The 16949-nt window shown below is 39.2% G+C and overlaps 2 protein-coding genes across 3 annotated transcripts in view; one reads left to right on the forward strand and one right to left on the reverse strand.

The window, feature by feature from the left end:
* DACH2 (dachshund family transcription factor 2) overlaps window positions 1–9855 on the reverse strand; it is a 253762-nt gene extending 243907 nt beyond the window's left edge. For both annotated transcript variants that reach the window (XM_065846925.2, XM_065846924.2), the window contains exon 1: window positions 9294–9855. In XM_065846925.2, the coding sequence (XP_065702997.1) occupies window positions 9294–9784 (491 nt within the window). In that variant the 5' untranslated portion in view covers window positions 9785–9855. The remainder of the gene's footprint in view (window positions 1–9293) is intronic.
* LOC136106553 (uncharacterized) lies at window positions 9783–16020 on the forward strand. The gene is made up of 4 exons (XM_071813670.1): window positions 9783–9954; window positions 10006–10315; window positions 10693–10829; window positions 15884–16020. Exons 1-4 carry the CDS (start codon window positions 9783–9785, stop codon window positions 15940–15942), a joined length of 678 nt encoding a protein of 225 aa, XP_071669771.1. The 3' UTR covers window positions 15943–16020.
* The last annotated feature ends 929 nt before the right edge of the window (window positions 16021–16949 follow it).

Raw genomic sequence — 16949 nt, forward strand, 5'->3', positions numbered from 1 at the left:
TACTGTAACATGCAAGTAACTAAATCCCCCTACTGGCACAATGTCTGTGCTAAGGGCTTTCTCATAGCCTTTTTTTTTTTTAATTACAAATATAGAAATATTGCCAGATTTGGAACTCCAGTGTGAAATACTTTTGATTAACTTTGAAAATAAAGTGTTCTGTTTTAACTCCCATGTCCATACAGGTTTGGAAACGGGAGAGAAAAATTATTCAATGTTCTGCTGACTGAAAGCACCATGAGGGCACCCCAAGCTAAAATTTGTCTTGCCACAGACTGGACAGAAATAAAACTACATTCTGAGAATGTTACTTATTACATGGCTATGAGAAGTCTCAAAAAAATTACAGACTTATAGTAAATACACCAAGATAGTTCATATAGCCATAATTTAGGAAATTGAGTTTGTGTCTATAGCAAATGCAATTTAAACCAAATTTCTCGATTATTCCAAAGCCTTTCTCTTTGTAAATATGTTGACAAAATTTTCCAAAAATCAAACTTGGTTTCCATGGTTTGGGAGAGAGGCTTTGGAATAATCAAGAAATTTAGATTAAATTGCATTATGTGTGTGAATATATATCAATACATGTGTGTATCTTATATATTAATTACATAAATCTCATATTAAATCTAACTTCCAGTTTTATTTAAAGAGTAGCTGAAATGTGTTGTCTGCTATAATACAGAAACTGCGATCACAGGCTTGTATGGCTGGGAACGGCAGCAAGGAAGACTAATAACAGTGAGTGCAAAACGATGTGGAAAAATAGTATCAAGATTCTTTCAACCAAAAATCAGAGCTACTGCTGTTCAAAATGCTATTGGGACTTCAAGGGGTTCATCCTACCAGAGGAAAACAAACAAACAAAAAAGCGTAGAGGTGGCATTCAAGAGAGTAAAGACAACCTTGTGGTATGAAGAACGTTTCTGCTTCGTAGCACAGGAAACCCTTAAGTCTTACAAGCTGGTGAGATGTATCAGGTTGAGTCCTGAACAGAACAACTGAAAGGAAAGTGCACTGATGACACAAAACACTGTATATTTCAGTACATTCTAGTCATAAACAAACTAGACTGTACATGCTTTTAGACATATACAGTAGATAACATCTTGATTTTAAAAATATACTTTTCACTCAAAGCCCATAAAGTAATTCTTCCTTTTTTTTCTTCCTATTTAACTATAAGGTATCCAAGCAAAATAATCTATTTCATAGAAGTAGCTCAATCACACACACACAAAAAAAATCCAAAATCATTACAGGAGATAAGCCCAAAGTTCTAGGTCTACCCTACACTCTATATGTCATACACAACTACAGCTACTGTTGAGGGCAAGTGAACTGGTGAGCTGAAGTGGGAAAATATTTCAAAATATTTCAGATTTTCACCTGATTCACTGATATGATACATGACAGAAGCTACCTAGATCAAGAAGGACAGAAAACTAGCAAGAATTGCTGGGAAAAATTTGAAGGAACATATATGAAGAGTCTTTTCAATACTTGTATTCCTGTTGTATATCACAAAATATATTTCAATACTTTGCTATGTGCCAAATCCTTAACTAATACTGTCGCTAGAAACCTTCAATTAATGACAATATTAATGGAGCTTTACGTAGCATAGATAATAGAACACATGCATAAAATAGCTATATACCTCAAGTTTTACATATTACTAGTAAAAAGTCCATTAATGAAGAATAATCCAATAAAAACACTGTTTGCGATAGCATTACCATACTTTTTAGTATAAGTAAAAAGAGTCTCTCTCCTAAATAACTACTAAATGCTTCAGGTTCTAACATACTGCTGCAAGCTATAATGGTTATAACTGTTAATCCAATACACCTTTTATACAAACCCATAAACACACAAGTGGAAAAATAGCACAGATGTTCATCTCTAATGCAATTTCCATTCAATTTCCTAAGTGCAGTCCCTGTGTGCAAACTAGCTTAACGTTATGTTTAGCTTGCAAATTCTTTTAATAAATAATGAATGCAATAAAACTGGTAGATCAATGGCAAGCTGAGAAATCATAAAAAAAGCCTTTTGTGCTCATGCTGTTGCCGATTTCAAACTTTAATCCAGCGACAGATCGATACTACTTTTTCTTTTTAACCCATCACATAAATAGCAGATAGACTAGATGTAGGTTAAATGCTGTTACCAGATATCAATTTCCAGAAACTTGATAAGATCACACACAATTGCAATCGAACATTTTATACCTTAACATACACACAACAATACACACTGCTAAATATTACACTTTAAGCCACTGTACAATAATAAAGAAAGCACTATTTATTTGGTTCGGTTCTTATTTTTGGGGAAGCGGTACTTGAGTCAAGAAAGGCTCTGATACAATATATTTTAATGAGCAAAATGGGCTTAGCAGGTCAAGATGTACTGACAAGGAAATATGATCTCCCCACACTTGCTGGTGACAATAAACTTTATACCCGTACACAAAACAACAACATAGATGTGCCAGCGGAAAGAAAGGAAAGCAAACAAATTTATGTTTTACAGGATTTGGATATTGGAACCTTCTGGGTAGGTATCAAAGTACATTTGTTAATGGGTATCGGTGTTTCTTACAGGTCGTAGAACAGGAGGAGAGGGGAAACCCTATTACTAAGTCACTTTGGATAACCATGTTTTACCAAGAGGGAACAAAGATCAAAAGCGTGTAGCCCCAGGGGACAGTTCTAATATCACGCAGGATAAATCTAAATCACTAAGAATCATTACTGACTAATGTACTTGTGCTTGGTAATGCACATTTAATCGTAACATATAAAAATCTTGCCTTAGCTTACACCAAAGGAACATGTCACCAACAGCATTAACTCTAAAGTTATGTTTATTTTTGCCTTTAGTATAGTTTACGTAAATAATCATTAAAATGCTCTGTTTCCTTACACTTAAAGGGTTTTATTACACTGATGATGACATGAAGAACTTGTAAAAGAAACTAGATGGGAACTTTCTAGGTATATTAAAGTAAGGAGTTGGACCATTTTGTTCGTAACTTCAGAAAATCCAAAATGACTGCTTCTGGAAGAGGCACAGAAAAGATAAAAGATCCTACATTCAGCGAGAACAAGATTAGACCCAAATATATAACGCCTGTTTGAAAATACCATAAATGTGTAAGTCTTTCAAATGAAGGTTTTAAGCAAATACGTCCCATCTCTAACAGGAAGGGCTCAGATGTTAGAAATATTTATAAGTTATTTGCCCTTGTTCTGGCAAACTTCCACTGGCATGAAAAGGAGGTTCACCTCAGCAAAGGCAAATCAGGCACTTTATTGCCCAGATTTCAACACCTTTTTAATATTGATACTGACAAACAGCTTTTACAGGATGTGAATTCCAGCTTGTAAGCAACAGCATAAACAAGATACAGTTCTTCAAAACATCTCAGAATGCTCATTTTAAACATTCTCTGCAAAATTCCAAGGTAGGTAGATACTAGTTTCTCAGTCTAAGGCCACTGCCATACAACAAAACATGATTTTCTAATTCAGTGATTTTTGCTGTGCTCCTCAGTTCTATCCAAGCTGTTTTTCACCTGCCTTTAAAACAAATGCAGAGACACAAACAGAGCCTGTGTGTCCAACCGTAGCCCCACTGTGAGAATAATTTCCCATCTACAGAGCTGGTCACTTCTGGAGGCTGAGTATAATGCTATTGCCACACATTGATGTATTGGTGAAAGAAAGGCAAATAACAATGCTAAAGCTTAAACTCATTTGAATAAACTGTGAATTTCTATTACATATATTGTTTCCTTTATCAAATTGGAACTACTGGAGCAAGAATACCAAGAATGCCAAAATAAATCTAGATCTGTTACAGCCAGTTTCTCCAATTTATTGTCTTAATGACAAGAAGTCAAAGTTCTGTTTGAGGGAGAGATTAGGAAAAGGAACATTCGCAATAATTTTTAACATTAAAATAAAGTGTCATAGAGAAAGAGATCAAGTTTAACAAAATGATTGAAGCAAATCACAATATACTATTTTATCTTCTAAAGAAAAACAAGGAAGACCACAAGTGATTTAATAAACACTGCGGAATAAAAGCCAATAAAAACTGTGTGTAGCCTGCTTGGGAAATAGATCTTCATTATTCATGGCAGAGCACTCTACACTTTGTACAATCTTTTAAAACCATTCCACAAAGACACATTCCAGCCTCTTTTATGATTTGCGTTCCACAGGTTCTGCTCCAAGATAATGGATACCAGATTATTCTGATCAGAAATTAACAGTGATCAACAACTTTTCTAACATACCTGGCTCTAAGTGGTAAGTAACAACAGAAACATTAAAAACATGTTTTCCTATTTTAAATCTAACAGATGTTGAATCCAGACACACCTAACTTTGAAATAACATCATAAAAACTAAAATGGAGAAAAAGCCTCACTTCAGTCTGTAATCAATTTGGACACAATGATACTCTATTTATAGCAACACTTTCAACATGTTCTAGTCTTATATTATTTATTCAGATCATTCCTATTACAATAAAATATTAATGTTCAGAAAGTGGTTACTCTATCAAGGAGCTATACTATGTTTAGATTTTAATATTGATCTCCACTATTTTGGAATAATTAATCATTCTGTATGAAATTGTATTTGTCTGACTTTGTGTTATAATAGGATCAGAAGTTTAGCATCTTCCCCACAAGAAAAATGCCATGATTGAATTTATATTTTGACCTATTCCTAAAGGCAATTTAGTTATTTCAATAGAAGGGGGAAAAGGGGATACCGCCACTTTAAAAGCTTCAATCTCTTTGACATTGCTGGCAGTGTATGGGAACATTAATGCATCTGTCATGATAACAAGCTAAGAATAACATCTAGACATCAAACCGAGCAGAGAATCCATCTGAAGTGATTCATTCAGATCTGTCTCATTGATTTATTAAACACAGGGCAACATCTGCAGCCTCACAGAGCCGCTTGGCAAAATTAATGCAAGATCAATTCAAATGGAAAAAAGTGCAAAAGAGATAAATCAAAACACAATTTGCATGCAGTTCCACAATCAGGCTTATTGGGTGCAAATGCTCAATTTCCCTCCCAAAGCAAATGAGTTTAAATGTTGTTTTATCTTTGTAGAATTGTGTGATTTGAAGTGACAGTGAAGAGTTCTGCAGGTTGAAATGGTGAAAAGAAAAAAAGGAGAAGAAATGCTTGCAAAGACCTTTTGAATATGCAACAAGAATATCATTAATACCTAATTGTTTGGCTTTTTTGTCTTTGCTACAAAAACACAGTTATTTTTCAGTTGTAGAAGTCTCAGTAGAAAATTACATATGTATTATGCATATACACATGCAGGAAACATACAAATACTCCATTTTGGAGGAAAAGCATGTTACACTTCAAATGGGGAGCTCTATTGCCATGAAAAAAAAGGGAATTTTAATCAAGGCTTCTCCAGATTAGATATGCTTCTGATGAAAATATTCAAGTATTTCAGTACTTTTGAACAAGCATAGACTTTCAAGATGTCCAAAAAAAAAAAAAAAAAGAGGGATTTTTCCAAAAGTATAATTAATCTGCTCAGAAAGTGGAAAAATTCCTTTCTGCATCTCTAGCAGAATCCACTCTGCTAGTGACCTCTCGAGAATGTTTTGAGTCTCCTCTCCAAGGAAGAAAAGGAAACGTAGAAACTGTTTATTGTTTTCATTTTAACATGCTATGACCTCCAAAATTCACAAGTTTGGCCCACTGAATGTATACTAAATATTTACAGTCAAATAAGTTTATATAATTAGATGTCTACATTAAAATCAATATACAAGGAAGCTCTGTGCAGTGCTACATGACTGGATTGCTTTAATTATAATCTTGACATCATTCTCCTAATAAAAGACAGAGTATTGCTGACTATGGGGTAGCTTTTAATAGACAACATGACTAGACCCTCATTATCTCATAAAATAAAATGTCTGCATTTACTGCTTAAATTCATTTATGAACCCTTTTATTGTTTGTGAATAGCCAAAGTAATACAAAATATTAGCTTAACTGGATACTTTAAAACACAAAAAAAAGGCATGTAATGAAATGCTGTTTTGTGGGAAGTATTCTTACTCTTCACTGAATAATCCAGACCAACACCATGCTTTTCCAGTAGCCAACAGCATCCAAACACAGAAATCCTGTAGAATAGGTTATGGTCATACTCAAATAGTTCTAATTTTAAGGACCGATATATTTATCATCATGCAAGTGCTCTCATTACAGTTTTAAATCTCATTTTAAAATAAAAACTCATTTTCACTTTCTACTTTAAGTTAGCATTATATTTTACTACTAAAATTAAGCATGTGCCCATAATTCAAGTATCTTCTAACAATGATGGCTTACAACAAAGTTAGCAACATTTTGTTTACACATGAATGAAAATTATACATAGACATAGGTAGCTAGTATTACATACACAGAACATAAATGTACACAAAACTTTCACTTACAAGTATATGTCTCTGTAGCTCTTATGAGCTCTGTAGACAAGGTCGACTAAAAAATGCAACAGAGTATGCAGAAGTAGAATTTTTCTTTTTTTATATATAATTGATGGTTCACATTCCAATCAAAAAATAATTAAAAGTGTACACTAGCATAGGAGATGTTGACTTTCACAAGTCATCTAATATTGAAAACAATATGAATTTCTTATTGCTTTTTCTGGCAGCTCTTGAGTTTAATGCAATATTTCTACAGTAATCAAACACACATAAAACTCCGTGAATAAAAAAAAAATACATATTACAAAAGCAACACAAAATATTCTGAGTTGAAAGTAATGCTTGAGCCATGCTGTGGAATAACACACAAAGCTTCTAAAAGACTGCATTTTTTCACAACTTTCCTTCCCAGGTACAGAACCTATATATTACATGTAGAACTGCGACAGTTCTACTGTGTTGTATTTGTTTGATACCATGCACTTGCAGTGCTTCCCAAGTCACTTCACAACAAACAAAAATTAGACCACTCACGTATTTAGCTATTTTTATCCAATATTATCTCCCATTAAGTATGGGCTGTTCAATAAAAAAAAAAAAAAAGAAATAACATACTAAGCATTCAAATAGCATGATGGAATACAATTAACATTCTTAAGTTGCAATACTTGAGAAAAGTTTCCTATGTGCTGATAACACTTATAATGCATTACACCCAAAACCGTAGATGCAAAATACATTGGTATCAGTAGGTTATTCAAATCAGTACCAATTTAAAGAGATATAAACAAAGGTTGAGCTGCATTTCAATAAATGAGAAACATTTTGAGAAAGGTAAAGGGATCTGCTGTTCCTGAACAAGTTAAAATATATAGTGTTTTCATAACTGGGCAGGGAGAGCTTGCGCTTACACACGTGTTGAATGTACTTTCCGAGTTGAGAGCTCCAACTCCATTCAAACCTGTTTCTGCCCTATAAGAACCCCCTCAGCAGTGCTCTTGCCATCGCTTCAGTCTTTGACCAGCTCTTCGTTCCAGCTCCTGCTCCTTTCAGACCCTCTCAGAGCATCACTCGACTCCTCACTCTCAGCTCTACCAGCCTCCCTTCTCAGCTGCTCCTCGCATTACTGATTCCCTCATCCTATCACAGCCAGAAGTCTTCATCAGTGGAAAAAAAGTCATAAAATACAAGTTTTAAATATTTAACACTTCAGCATTTCTTGACCTTAAATCATTGGTTGTAAGAGAGCAGAAACCATCAGTTTGCATCTAAAGACTGTATCATCAAATCAGATCCCAGATTTCCCCAAGGAAAGACTTTGGCACGGTCACAGAAATAAAGACATATTTCTTTAACAGTCAACTTTCATGCTAGTTGAGTTTCAGAAACATTTCAGGGAGGCATTTACATATTAAATATGTCCCTTAGTAATTTTATATTGATTTTATTCAAATACATTAGTCTCAAACCTTATTTATAACACCATCATCTTACTAAGGCGGTAGATGGGATGTCACAGAGGTGCACGACGTTGAAATAAACAGGCAGCGGGAGAAGGCGTTACAGAAACAGAACACAAGCAAGAGCACATACTTCAAATAAACATATCCAGGAACTGAGTGCAAGCATGTCTAAAATGTCACCTTTAACATAAAATAATTTGAAACAAAACAAATACTGCTATTCAAGAATGGATGTCTGGCCTGCTCCTGCTTAGGCTCACAGGAGCGAGAACAGGATCAGGCCCCAAATTAGTGTGTACTTAACGTGCTAAAAAAAAAAAAAAAAACACCAAAACAAAAACAAAAAACCACTATCCTACACGTTCAGTCCTAACCCGCTGGAAAACAGTGGCACAAAAAGCAAAGTTACTAAATATGTGCATGCTGGAAGTCAGACCTCACACTCCAAGCTCTCAGAAACCACCACTGTACAGAAAGTTTCCTGCCAGGCAGGAGCGACTGAACCGCGGACGTTCCTGAGGAGCTATCGCACGAACTGCTGCACTCGGACATGTCACCTCCGAGCACCCTGCCCTCCATCCTACCCCACTCCACTCTGTATTCCTATGAAGCCCCGAGAGAGTTTTTGTGGTTATTAGATCATTATCATTTCTAAAGGCAGCAGCTACGAGGTCACAAGCCAGGATTACGGCCCCACGGACGAAGAACCCAGCAGGGATCTCCCATGAATACAACCCGCTCCGGGCTCAGGGATTTAAGCACGACAGGGCAGGGGCTGCGGCCGCCCCAGCCCGCTCCGCTGCCCGACGCGCGATCGCTCCGGAGCGACACCGAGCAACAGTTTGCCGGAGCCACCGGCCTCCCCGGGAGCTGCCGCCGCGCCGCAGCCTGCGCTGCCCCTCTGGGGAGCGAGGGAGCCTGAGTAGAACGGGAAGTTTCAGCGGAAAAAAATAACGGAGGAAAGTTTGGTTTGTTCTTTCTTTTCTGTTTTTGTTTGTTTGTTTGTTTTGGTTTTTTTTAAAAAGTGTATGCGGGAAGTATCCGCTTTCCCTGTTAGGGGGAAAACTTTGCAGAGTGGGGCACGGAACGGTGCCGCTGCCCGGCGGTCCCGGCCGGCACGGGGGCCGGAGAAACCCCAGCAAGTTTCCGTGTGGGCACCGCCGCGGTGGTCACATCCCCCGCACCCCGGGGCTCCCCTCCCGGCCCCGCACACCGCAGGGAGAGCGGAGGGGCCGGGACCCGCCGCCCCCCACCCCGGGCACGGCTCCCCGCGGGCCGCCGGCCCCCAGCGGCCGGAGGACGAGCAAAGTTTTGCGGCTCACCTCGCGTTGGTGCAGTCGTTGTACAAAGTTTCGAAGTCCTTCCTGGTGATGAGCTTGCAGCGGTTGACGCCGGGCTGGATGGCCCCCAGCCCCCGCAGGATGCGGACCTGCTCCACCGTGCACACCACGGGCGATATATCCAGCCGCTTCAGCTTGGTGTAGACCGTGTGCAGCCCTCCCACCAGGTGCTTGAGGAAGAGATCAAAGACCTGCGGCAGGCAGATCAGCTCCTGCCCCTCCACGAGGAACGAGGCCACCTTCACCCCGTGCAGGTCGACCATCTTACACTCGTTGCCGCCGCCCCCGCCGCCGCCACCGCCCGCGCCGGCCCCGCCGCTGCCAGCGGAGAGAAAACTGTTGACGAGGCTGTTGGTGAGGCGCGGGGACTCCGCGGGGCTGGAGTACAGCGGGTCCGCCCGGAACAAGCCCGCCGAGCCCCCCGCGCCGCCGCTGGAAGTTGCGGCGATGACGGGCGGCGCGGAGACAGCCATGGCCGGCCCGGCTGCCGCCGCTCGCCTCAGCCCCGCGCCCCGCGCGCGCACTCCCCTCGCGCTCTTTGCGGTACTACTAAAAACAGCGCCGCGCGCCCGCCCTCCCACACGCAGCGGCCGCCGCCAGCCGCGCGCCCAGACCCCTCCCCAGCCCCGCCGAGGGGGGGGGGGTGAGGAAGAGTGACAGCGCCCTCCAGCCAATGCGCCCCGCCCGTCTCAAGCGCGGCCTCGGCGAGTGGCTGCCGGGCGACGGGGCGGGGCAGCGCCTGTGGCAGCACCTGGGCCGCGGGGCTGGTGTGAGGGTGCTCTGGAGTGGGAAGCGGTGCCGGCGTCGGGGGCGGGTGGGTGTGTGAGAGGACCCCGCCCGGTTCGCGCTTCTCCCGGCTCCCGAAAACTCCGTCTGGGCGCCGCGGGGTCGGAAAGTTTCGGTGGGCTGTCCCTGGACTGTGAGGGGATCCTGCGAGCGCGGCCCGGGCGCTCGGAGGGAGAGGAGGACGAGGGTGGGTCCCGTTCGCCGTCCCCCTTTCCCAGGTAGTTTCAGCGGTCGTTGCGCTCTGGTACATTCCTGATCGTTAACACCTGTGTGCTGCCACAGCTGAAAGAAATCGGGAGAGGCAGGGAGAGAGAGCAGCAGCGCAGGTCTCCGTTAGGCAAATAATAAATCCGACTTTTCACTTACGAGCGATCAACACGGTGTGATGATGCTTTTCTGTGGTTAGACGGCGGGGCAGTGGTGATACCGCAGGGGATTCAGGTCTAAAGCAAACGAAGCCCCTAGAAAGAGTGTGCTCTGCGCGGGCGGGACGGGGGAGCTGTGACCGGCCATAGGGGCAAGGTCCGTCCTCGGCAGATCTTGGTGTCGTGGGTTTGTGTTGCCAGATTCGAGTGCGACGTCAATTGTGTTTTAGATACAATGGCATCGGTCCTCTCCGCACATCTGACTGTAAAGCAGCCTCCAGAAGCACCATGTGGTACCTCATTCAGTTGCGTAAAAGCCCTGCAGTCCTGGGACCCAGGCAGGTCTTGTCTCCTTCACCTGAGCCAGGTCAGTTGACACAAGAACAACCAAGCTTTGTGCATCTCTTCTTCCTAAACAAGTTGACCTGAAAGGTGGTCAGACAAATTTCCTATAAAGGAGTTGAGTCTAACAGATACACACCCAGCAGCTGCCAGGACACACGGGCTAGATGGGTTATTTGCTTCTTTTCCCAGTGTACTTACATTACACCTTTGTCCAGCCTCTTCGCTTTCTTGCCTTGTATCAACATTCCTCTTTCCTGTTTGTTTCTACTTTTTTTCAGTCTTTGATCTTTCCTTCTTTCCTAGTCCTTTAACTTCTTCCCTTCCCCCCCATTTTTTTCAGTTTCCTCCTAAAGCATTCAGTAAACAAAGCAAGCAGAAAAGTACAAACAAAACTTTTCAAATGTTTACAAAACAAGCAATACCAACAGAGCATTTCAACAATTTCCATGATAGCACTGCTTGTGTGTGCCATCTTCTCCTTCCTTTTGTTAAACTTGCTTATTTAGACACCCTTTCTGCAAAGTTTAAAGTTTTTGCATTGTGAGTAATCCAGTTTTAGATGGGTGGAGATGACTGTGTGCTAACTAAATTGGTATATTTGTTAACTTAAATGATCTAAATTACACTCTGGAGGAACCTCACTTTCTTTTCATTGATTATTTGGATGTTCTAACAAGGCCAGTCACTTGTTTTAGGCCCCTAGCCTAGCTGCCTAAAACTAAGGCAGAATTTTCACATAACCTGAGTTTAAACAAATACCTTTCAATAAGAATACTCACATTTCCTAAACTTGTTTATGCATGTCTCTAGAATTGGAACCTATGTTTGGAAGTATTGTGTGGCAGGGGCTATTTACTTCGGCGAAGTATTTAGTGCAGTTGAGCCCTGAACTCATCTGAGATTTTTCATACTGGAAATGATAGAAATAACAAGTAACTGACTTCAAATAGAAACTTTTGGGGGTTAATTTACTGGACATAATTGCTATTGGGAGATTTAATAAATCAGATTTAAACATTTCTCATTGGCTTTGCCCTTTTAAAGACTTTTTTTCTTTTTTTTTGCTTTGAGATTAATGTGACAATCAAATTCCACTGTGAGAATTCTTTTTCCTTTTTGACTTTAATGTCTTCCATAAGCTAAACATATTTCTAAATAAGACTGAATTTTTGCAAGGCCGGAGGAAGCCTTGCGCATCAACACCAAGCAAGTTGGAGTGGCATGAAGCAATATAAAATCATAAAGGCTGTAGTAAAAACAGTACCCTTGAGAGGTGACTATCCATGGAGAGAAGAACTGCCCTAAAACTAAGAAAATGCTCAAGGTTTGAGAATTAATACCAGGCAGCTGTCCAGTTCACCTAAGCATATACAACTCAACTATATCAATGAATATTATTATATCTCTGTGATTTTATTAAAGACAGGGCAAAGTTACTAAAGCCTAACAATCATACAGTAATATCTTGTCACTTATAAAGTATCCAGATGGTTTATTTGAATGGAGTCCAGCAGTATGTAATTTGAATGTGTACAAACTAGTAAGCCTCCCTATAGCCCAAATGAGTATTTTAGAATATTTATTTAAAATAAAAGTTTAAATATTTTTGTTTATTTCAGACTGGTATGCAAAGTACTCTGTTTTCTTAACACTGACAGCTATAGAAATATTGGTATATTGTATATTAGTTGTATATAAAAGTCAGCTGTGTTTGTATGGCAAAATGTCAAGCAAAGGTTGTTCTATTTGTTTTTGTTTTTATCGTCATTACATATGCCCCATTGGAGTGAAATGTGAAAGAGCTCTTTTCTGACACAGGAGAAGAGAGGAAAGCCCCAGTCATTCCAGACAGGGCCAGTCAACAGCTTTCTGGGAATTACTTATTGCCAGCTGGCATACATGTGGCTACTGGCTTACAGGGATCCTATAGAGAAAATGATGGGTGACACAACTGACTAGGCGGAGGCAAGGATAAAAAATGACATCTTTATAAGTGAAACAGTAGGCAATTAATTAGGAATAATAATAATTTTGTTTCTGGAAGGCTGGAAAGCTCAATAGTGATATTTGTGGTTTGTCTCTGTCTGCTGTAGCCAAGCATATATGATGCAGGACATTAAAATAAGGAATTCCATAGATATTGAGATGTAAAGATTCCCAGTGGATTTTTTTTTCAGTATAGCCTTGATATAGGTGTGTCCAGTGTGAACAGATTATAGGAGAAAATGCTAATTTTTATTCACTAAAATACATCTGAGGGATATATGTGAACATAGACTTATGAGGGTCAGAGGTAATGGTGAGCCCAATATGAGGGATGAAAAAATAACTGAAACATGCATTAACAATGCACCCTAGTCATAACAAAATGAAACACCATTTTTGCTGAATTCCAGTCTGGCTGGAGTCCTAGTGACAATGATATTCTCCTAGTTCTTAACAAAAAAATCAATCAGGACTGATTTAAAGCTGTTAACTTACCCTAGTGATCTTTGAGTTTGTATCATGAGCATACAAACCACTGATATTGCTAATTCCGAGTAAAAGCTTTAAAAGGAAGAAAACCACATTATTAATTTTTTGCTAGTTTAGTGTTTAATACCTTGGTTTACTTAGGAAAGAGTAACCATTATTATATTAAGAAATGTAGGCCACTGATGTGAGAAAATGAAGAGACTGAAATTAGTATGTCATTCTTATTACCCGCATTTTTCTAGGCGCACTAGTACTTGACACTTGTATTCAATTTATTTCTGACATTTCAGTAGAGTTTTTTTTTAACTGTGGATTAAAACTTCCCACTTAAACATCAAGGATTTTAAATAAAACTGATGAAGCTAAATGTCTAAGTATCCATAGAAAAATGATACCTTCTCTTATGTAATTAAATGTATTGTATTAATGTGTGCATAACGCAGAATCAATAAATAATGAATTACCACTGATTGTAATTGAATGTTTTCATAATTTTATTGTCAGCCATGATAAATAATCAGTACATTTATACTGCATTAAATTAATTAGTGTGTCATTTCTATTACATACATCAGCAGTGAAGTAATGCAGTGACATCTGTTTCTAATGTTTTAAAGATGTGGTATTCCTTATTAAGTAAAAGGAAGAGTTATTAGAGGTATTTCCTGTGATTGGCAGTTATACTGGTACAGTCAGAGATCAAATAAAGGAACTTGCTCTCCTGGCAAATACTGCGTTTCAGCCCCTAATGGTAGTAAGTAACAATGACTGGAGTGAATTTTGCTTCTTCAGGTTTTCAGAAAATCCTACCCACCTTTCTAGAGGAAGTAAGAGCAGATCTTCTCTCCCTAATGCAGTCAGGGAAAATGCAAAATACTCCACACCCTACAGAAGAACCAAGCATCCACATCCGTTTCTTGTCTCCATTTTTCTGCGCCATTCCTCTGCATAGACAAAGGGATTCCCCTGCTAGGTGCTCATTAAAAAGTCACAGATTAAGTCTTTTTTGGCTGTGGTGTTCTTATATGGAAGTATCTGGACTACTGGGTCTGTAATCTTTGCTTGGAAATCATACTAATTTGGCATATGTCAGGACTTTAATACTACTCATACTGATGTATATTGTTTGCAAAGAAAGAGGAAATTGAGTAGAAGTTGCAAACATGAGAATTGGAAAGTGAAAGAGTGCAATAGGAGGCGTAGAATAAGTGGAAGGGAACGTATAGAAAATGTGAATCAAAGTGTGCCAGAAAGAGTTATTTTTGAAATTACTCTAGGGATTGTAAATTTGGTGATCATTTGGGAGTAGGATGATGTGAAGTAAAATACACTGAGCAACAACAGTTATGGACCACCACAGAGGTCTGGGGTTATTAATTAATACTTTTTTTCCCAAGACACTTATGGACATTCTTAACTTCTCTAGCATTACATCATCTTTAAAAAGAACAATTGGGAAGTCTTATGTTAGGGCTCTTCTTACCAGAGTCCTTCATCCATAAAACAGCTTTTAATTTTAATGTCAATTTTTCATACTGTAAGTGTACATCATCATATTTAAGCAAAATTAAAGCACTTCAGAATTATTTTATTCTTTTCAGTGCACGTCTCTCAAATTGCTTTCCACCAGTCTCTGACTACCCTTGCACAAATTGCAGAGTGTGGTGTCCAGAACACCCACATGTGAACAGCACTTTGTCCACCTGGCCTGTCGTGTACGCACGGAACTGGAGACTTGCTTTGGACCACCTGTCAGGGCAGGAGTGACAGCCAGCTGGCTCCCCAGCGGTGGGTGCACGAGTCATACCCTGAGTGCTCTGACATCGCGTGCCAGCTCTGTTGAGTCTGCATCGCCACCCTTCCTTCCCGCACAACAGTCGAGTGGGACTTTGAGCCCACTCTTGCGACGGTCCTCAACAGACACAGCTTCTGAGACAAGCTCTCGAGTTCACAAAATCTGTGTTGAGCTCAACAGTTCAGGCTTTACTTGAGGCATGAAGGATTTGGCCTTTTACTGCAGGAACCTGGGAAAATCGATACGCAAAACCACTCTCTCAAAAAAGGTCCCATCTACTTTTCCTATCCATTAAAATTTCACTTGACTGTCGTAACTGAAGAGATGTGCCCTTTGATGCTTAGACACTCGTTTTTTGTCTAAATGATGTGTAAATACCTTTCTACTTAAAGTGAGGAGTACGTTTGTTGTATAAAAATGTGAGTAGTACTTTTAAGATTGTTCCAATTAAATATATGAACACAAGATGCAGTTGTTGCTAACTATTCACTACTTTACTCTGGGGTTTGATTTTGATTGAGGGTAGAGAGCATTAAAATTGCAAAGCTAGGACCTTCGTATAATAAGGCTGCATTACCTGAGATACAGTCGTAATTGAGGTTCAATATTGTTTGCACTTTTCCTTCCTCAGGAAGAAAAATTAATACTATTAGATGTGTATTGAAGTTAAAACACACTTTGTAGGATACTACTATGAACACAAGACTTCATACTGAAGTATATTCAGTAAGTCATTAGACCTGAATGCTTGTTAATATCCCCAGAGGAACAAGATTAGCCTCAGCTCTCACTCTCTGTATTTGCAGGTCAGCTAAAGAAGGCAAAAGTTTTCCTGTACTGTCTGAGCATCTTGGTCCTGATCTGAAGGCACCACCATCTAGTGGGATAAGAAGGTATTTAATTTTTCTTTACATTTTTTGGTATTTTTAAACATGGACATTACATTCTACTTCAAGGAACAATTAAATTTTTTTTTTTTTTTAATTTAAATGTACGAGGCTCATGGAGACCTTTCATTAATTCTCGTATCTGCTGTTTAACTGCAAAGCATTTTCCAATAAAAATCCTAAGAGTCATTTCCATGAAAACAGGTTTTCATAAACAGAATTTTATCAATGAGAAAACAATTTATAGCTATCCAGACTCAGACAGAAGTGTAATTGATTTATTGAATAAATATTTTTAGTATTTTATTGACTCTACTTTGTGGAAATCCAGTTGGCAGAATTATTAATATTGTGAAAGTAATTATCTTGAGCTCATCTTTAAAACCAATATGTATTTTAGCCAGTAAAGATACATAGTTGCAGTTTTCCATACAGCCATTAAATATACAGCACTTGGTTGTAAGTGTACTCTGACCATTAAGTCCCATCAAAAACAAATTTCAAAATAGAATGCACAGCTTTCATTTTACCTTGGCTCTCAGCATGACCATGTATTGTACTTTGTCTGTACTGATACATGGACTGCTACCTGTTCTTATTTGTTTTTCTTTTTATGTACCTAACAATTGGAAGAGATAATAGCCGGGATTTTACATGGGGACAGGAGAAACACAGGGGTGAGCAGTGTGTATTCATTTGTTTGTTGTTTTACCAGAGAATGCAGCTGTTATCCTAAGATGCCTCCTTGTGTTCAGGTCTCATTGATCTTGTTACAGCATTTCACACATACAGAGATAATTGGTTTACATCATTCAGGAGCGCATATCCTTTATAAGCATAAGAATAAATATTAAAAATTACCGTATTTTAAAATTCTATTGATATTTTGATATTTTTAATATCTAAACCAGTAATTAAATAAAAATATTTAAATACTACACAACAGATAATATTTTAGCATTCAGAACCTGGGCCTGCTTCTGTT

The sequence above is a fragment of the Patagioenas fasciata genome, chromosome 11 (assembly GCF_037038585.1).
Source record: "Patagioenas fasciata isolate bPatFas1 chromosome 11, bPatFas1.hap1, whole genome shotgun sequence".
NCBI lineage: Eukaryota > Metazoa > Chordata > Aves > Columbiformes > Columbidae > Patagioenas > Patagioenas fasciata.

What these genes read in the sequence shown, in the direction of transcription:
- LOC136106553 (XM_071813670.1), top strand. Translation starts at nt 9,783, where the DNA reads ATGGCCGGCCCGGCTGCCGCCGCTCGCCTCAGCCCCGCGCCCCGCGCG. An exon ending in TCGCCGTCCCCCTTTCCCAG is followed by an intron (nt 10,316 to 10,692) that starts GTAGTTTCAGCG and finishes ATTGTGTTTTAG; the next exon opens with ATACAATGGCATCGGTCCTC. An exon ending in GTCTCCTTCACCTGAGCCAG is followed by an intron (nt 10,830 to 15,883) that starts GTCAGTTGACAC and finishes CTGTATTTGCAG; the next exon opens with GTCAGCTAAAGAAGGCAAAA.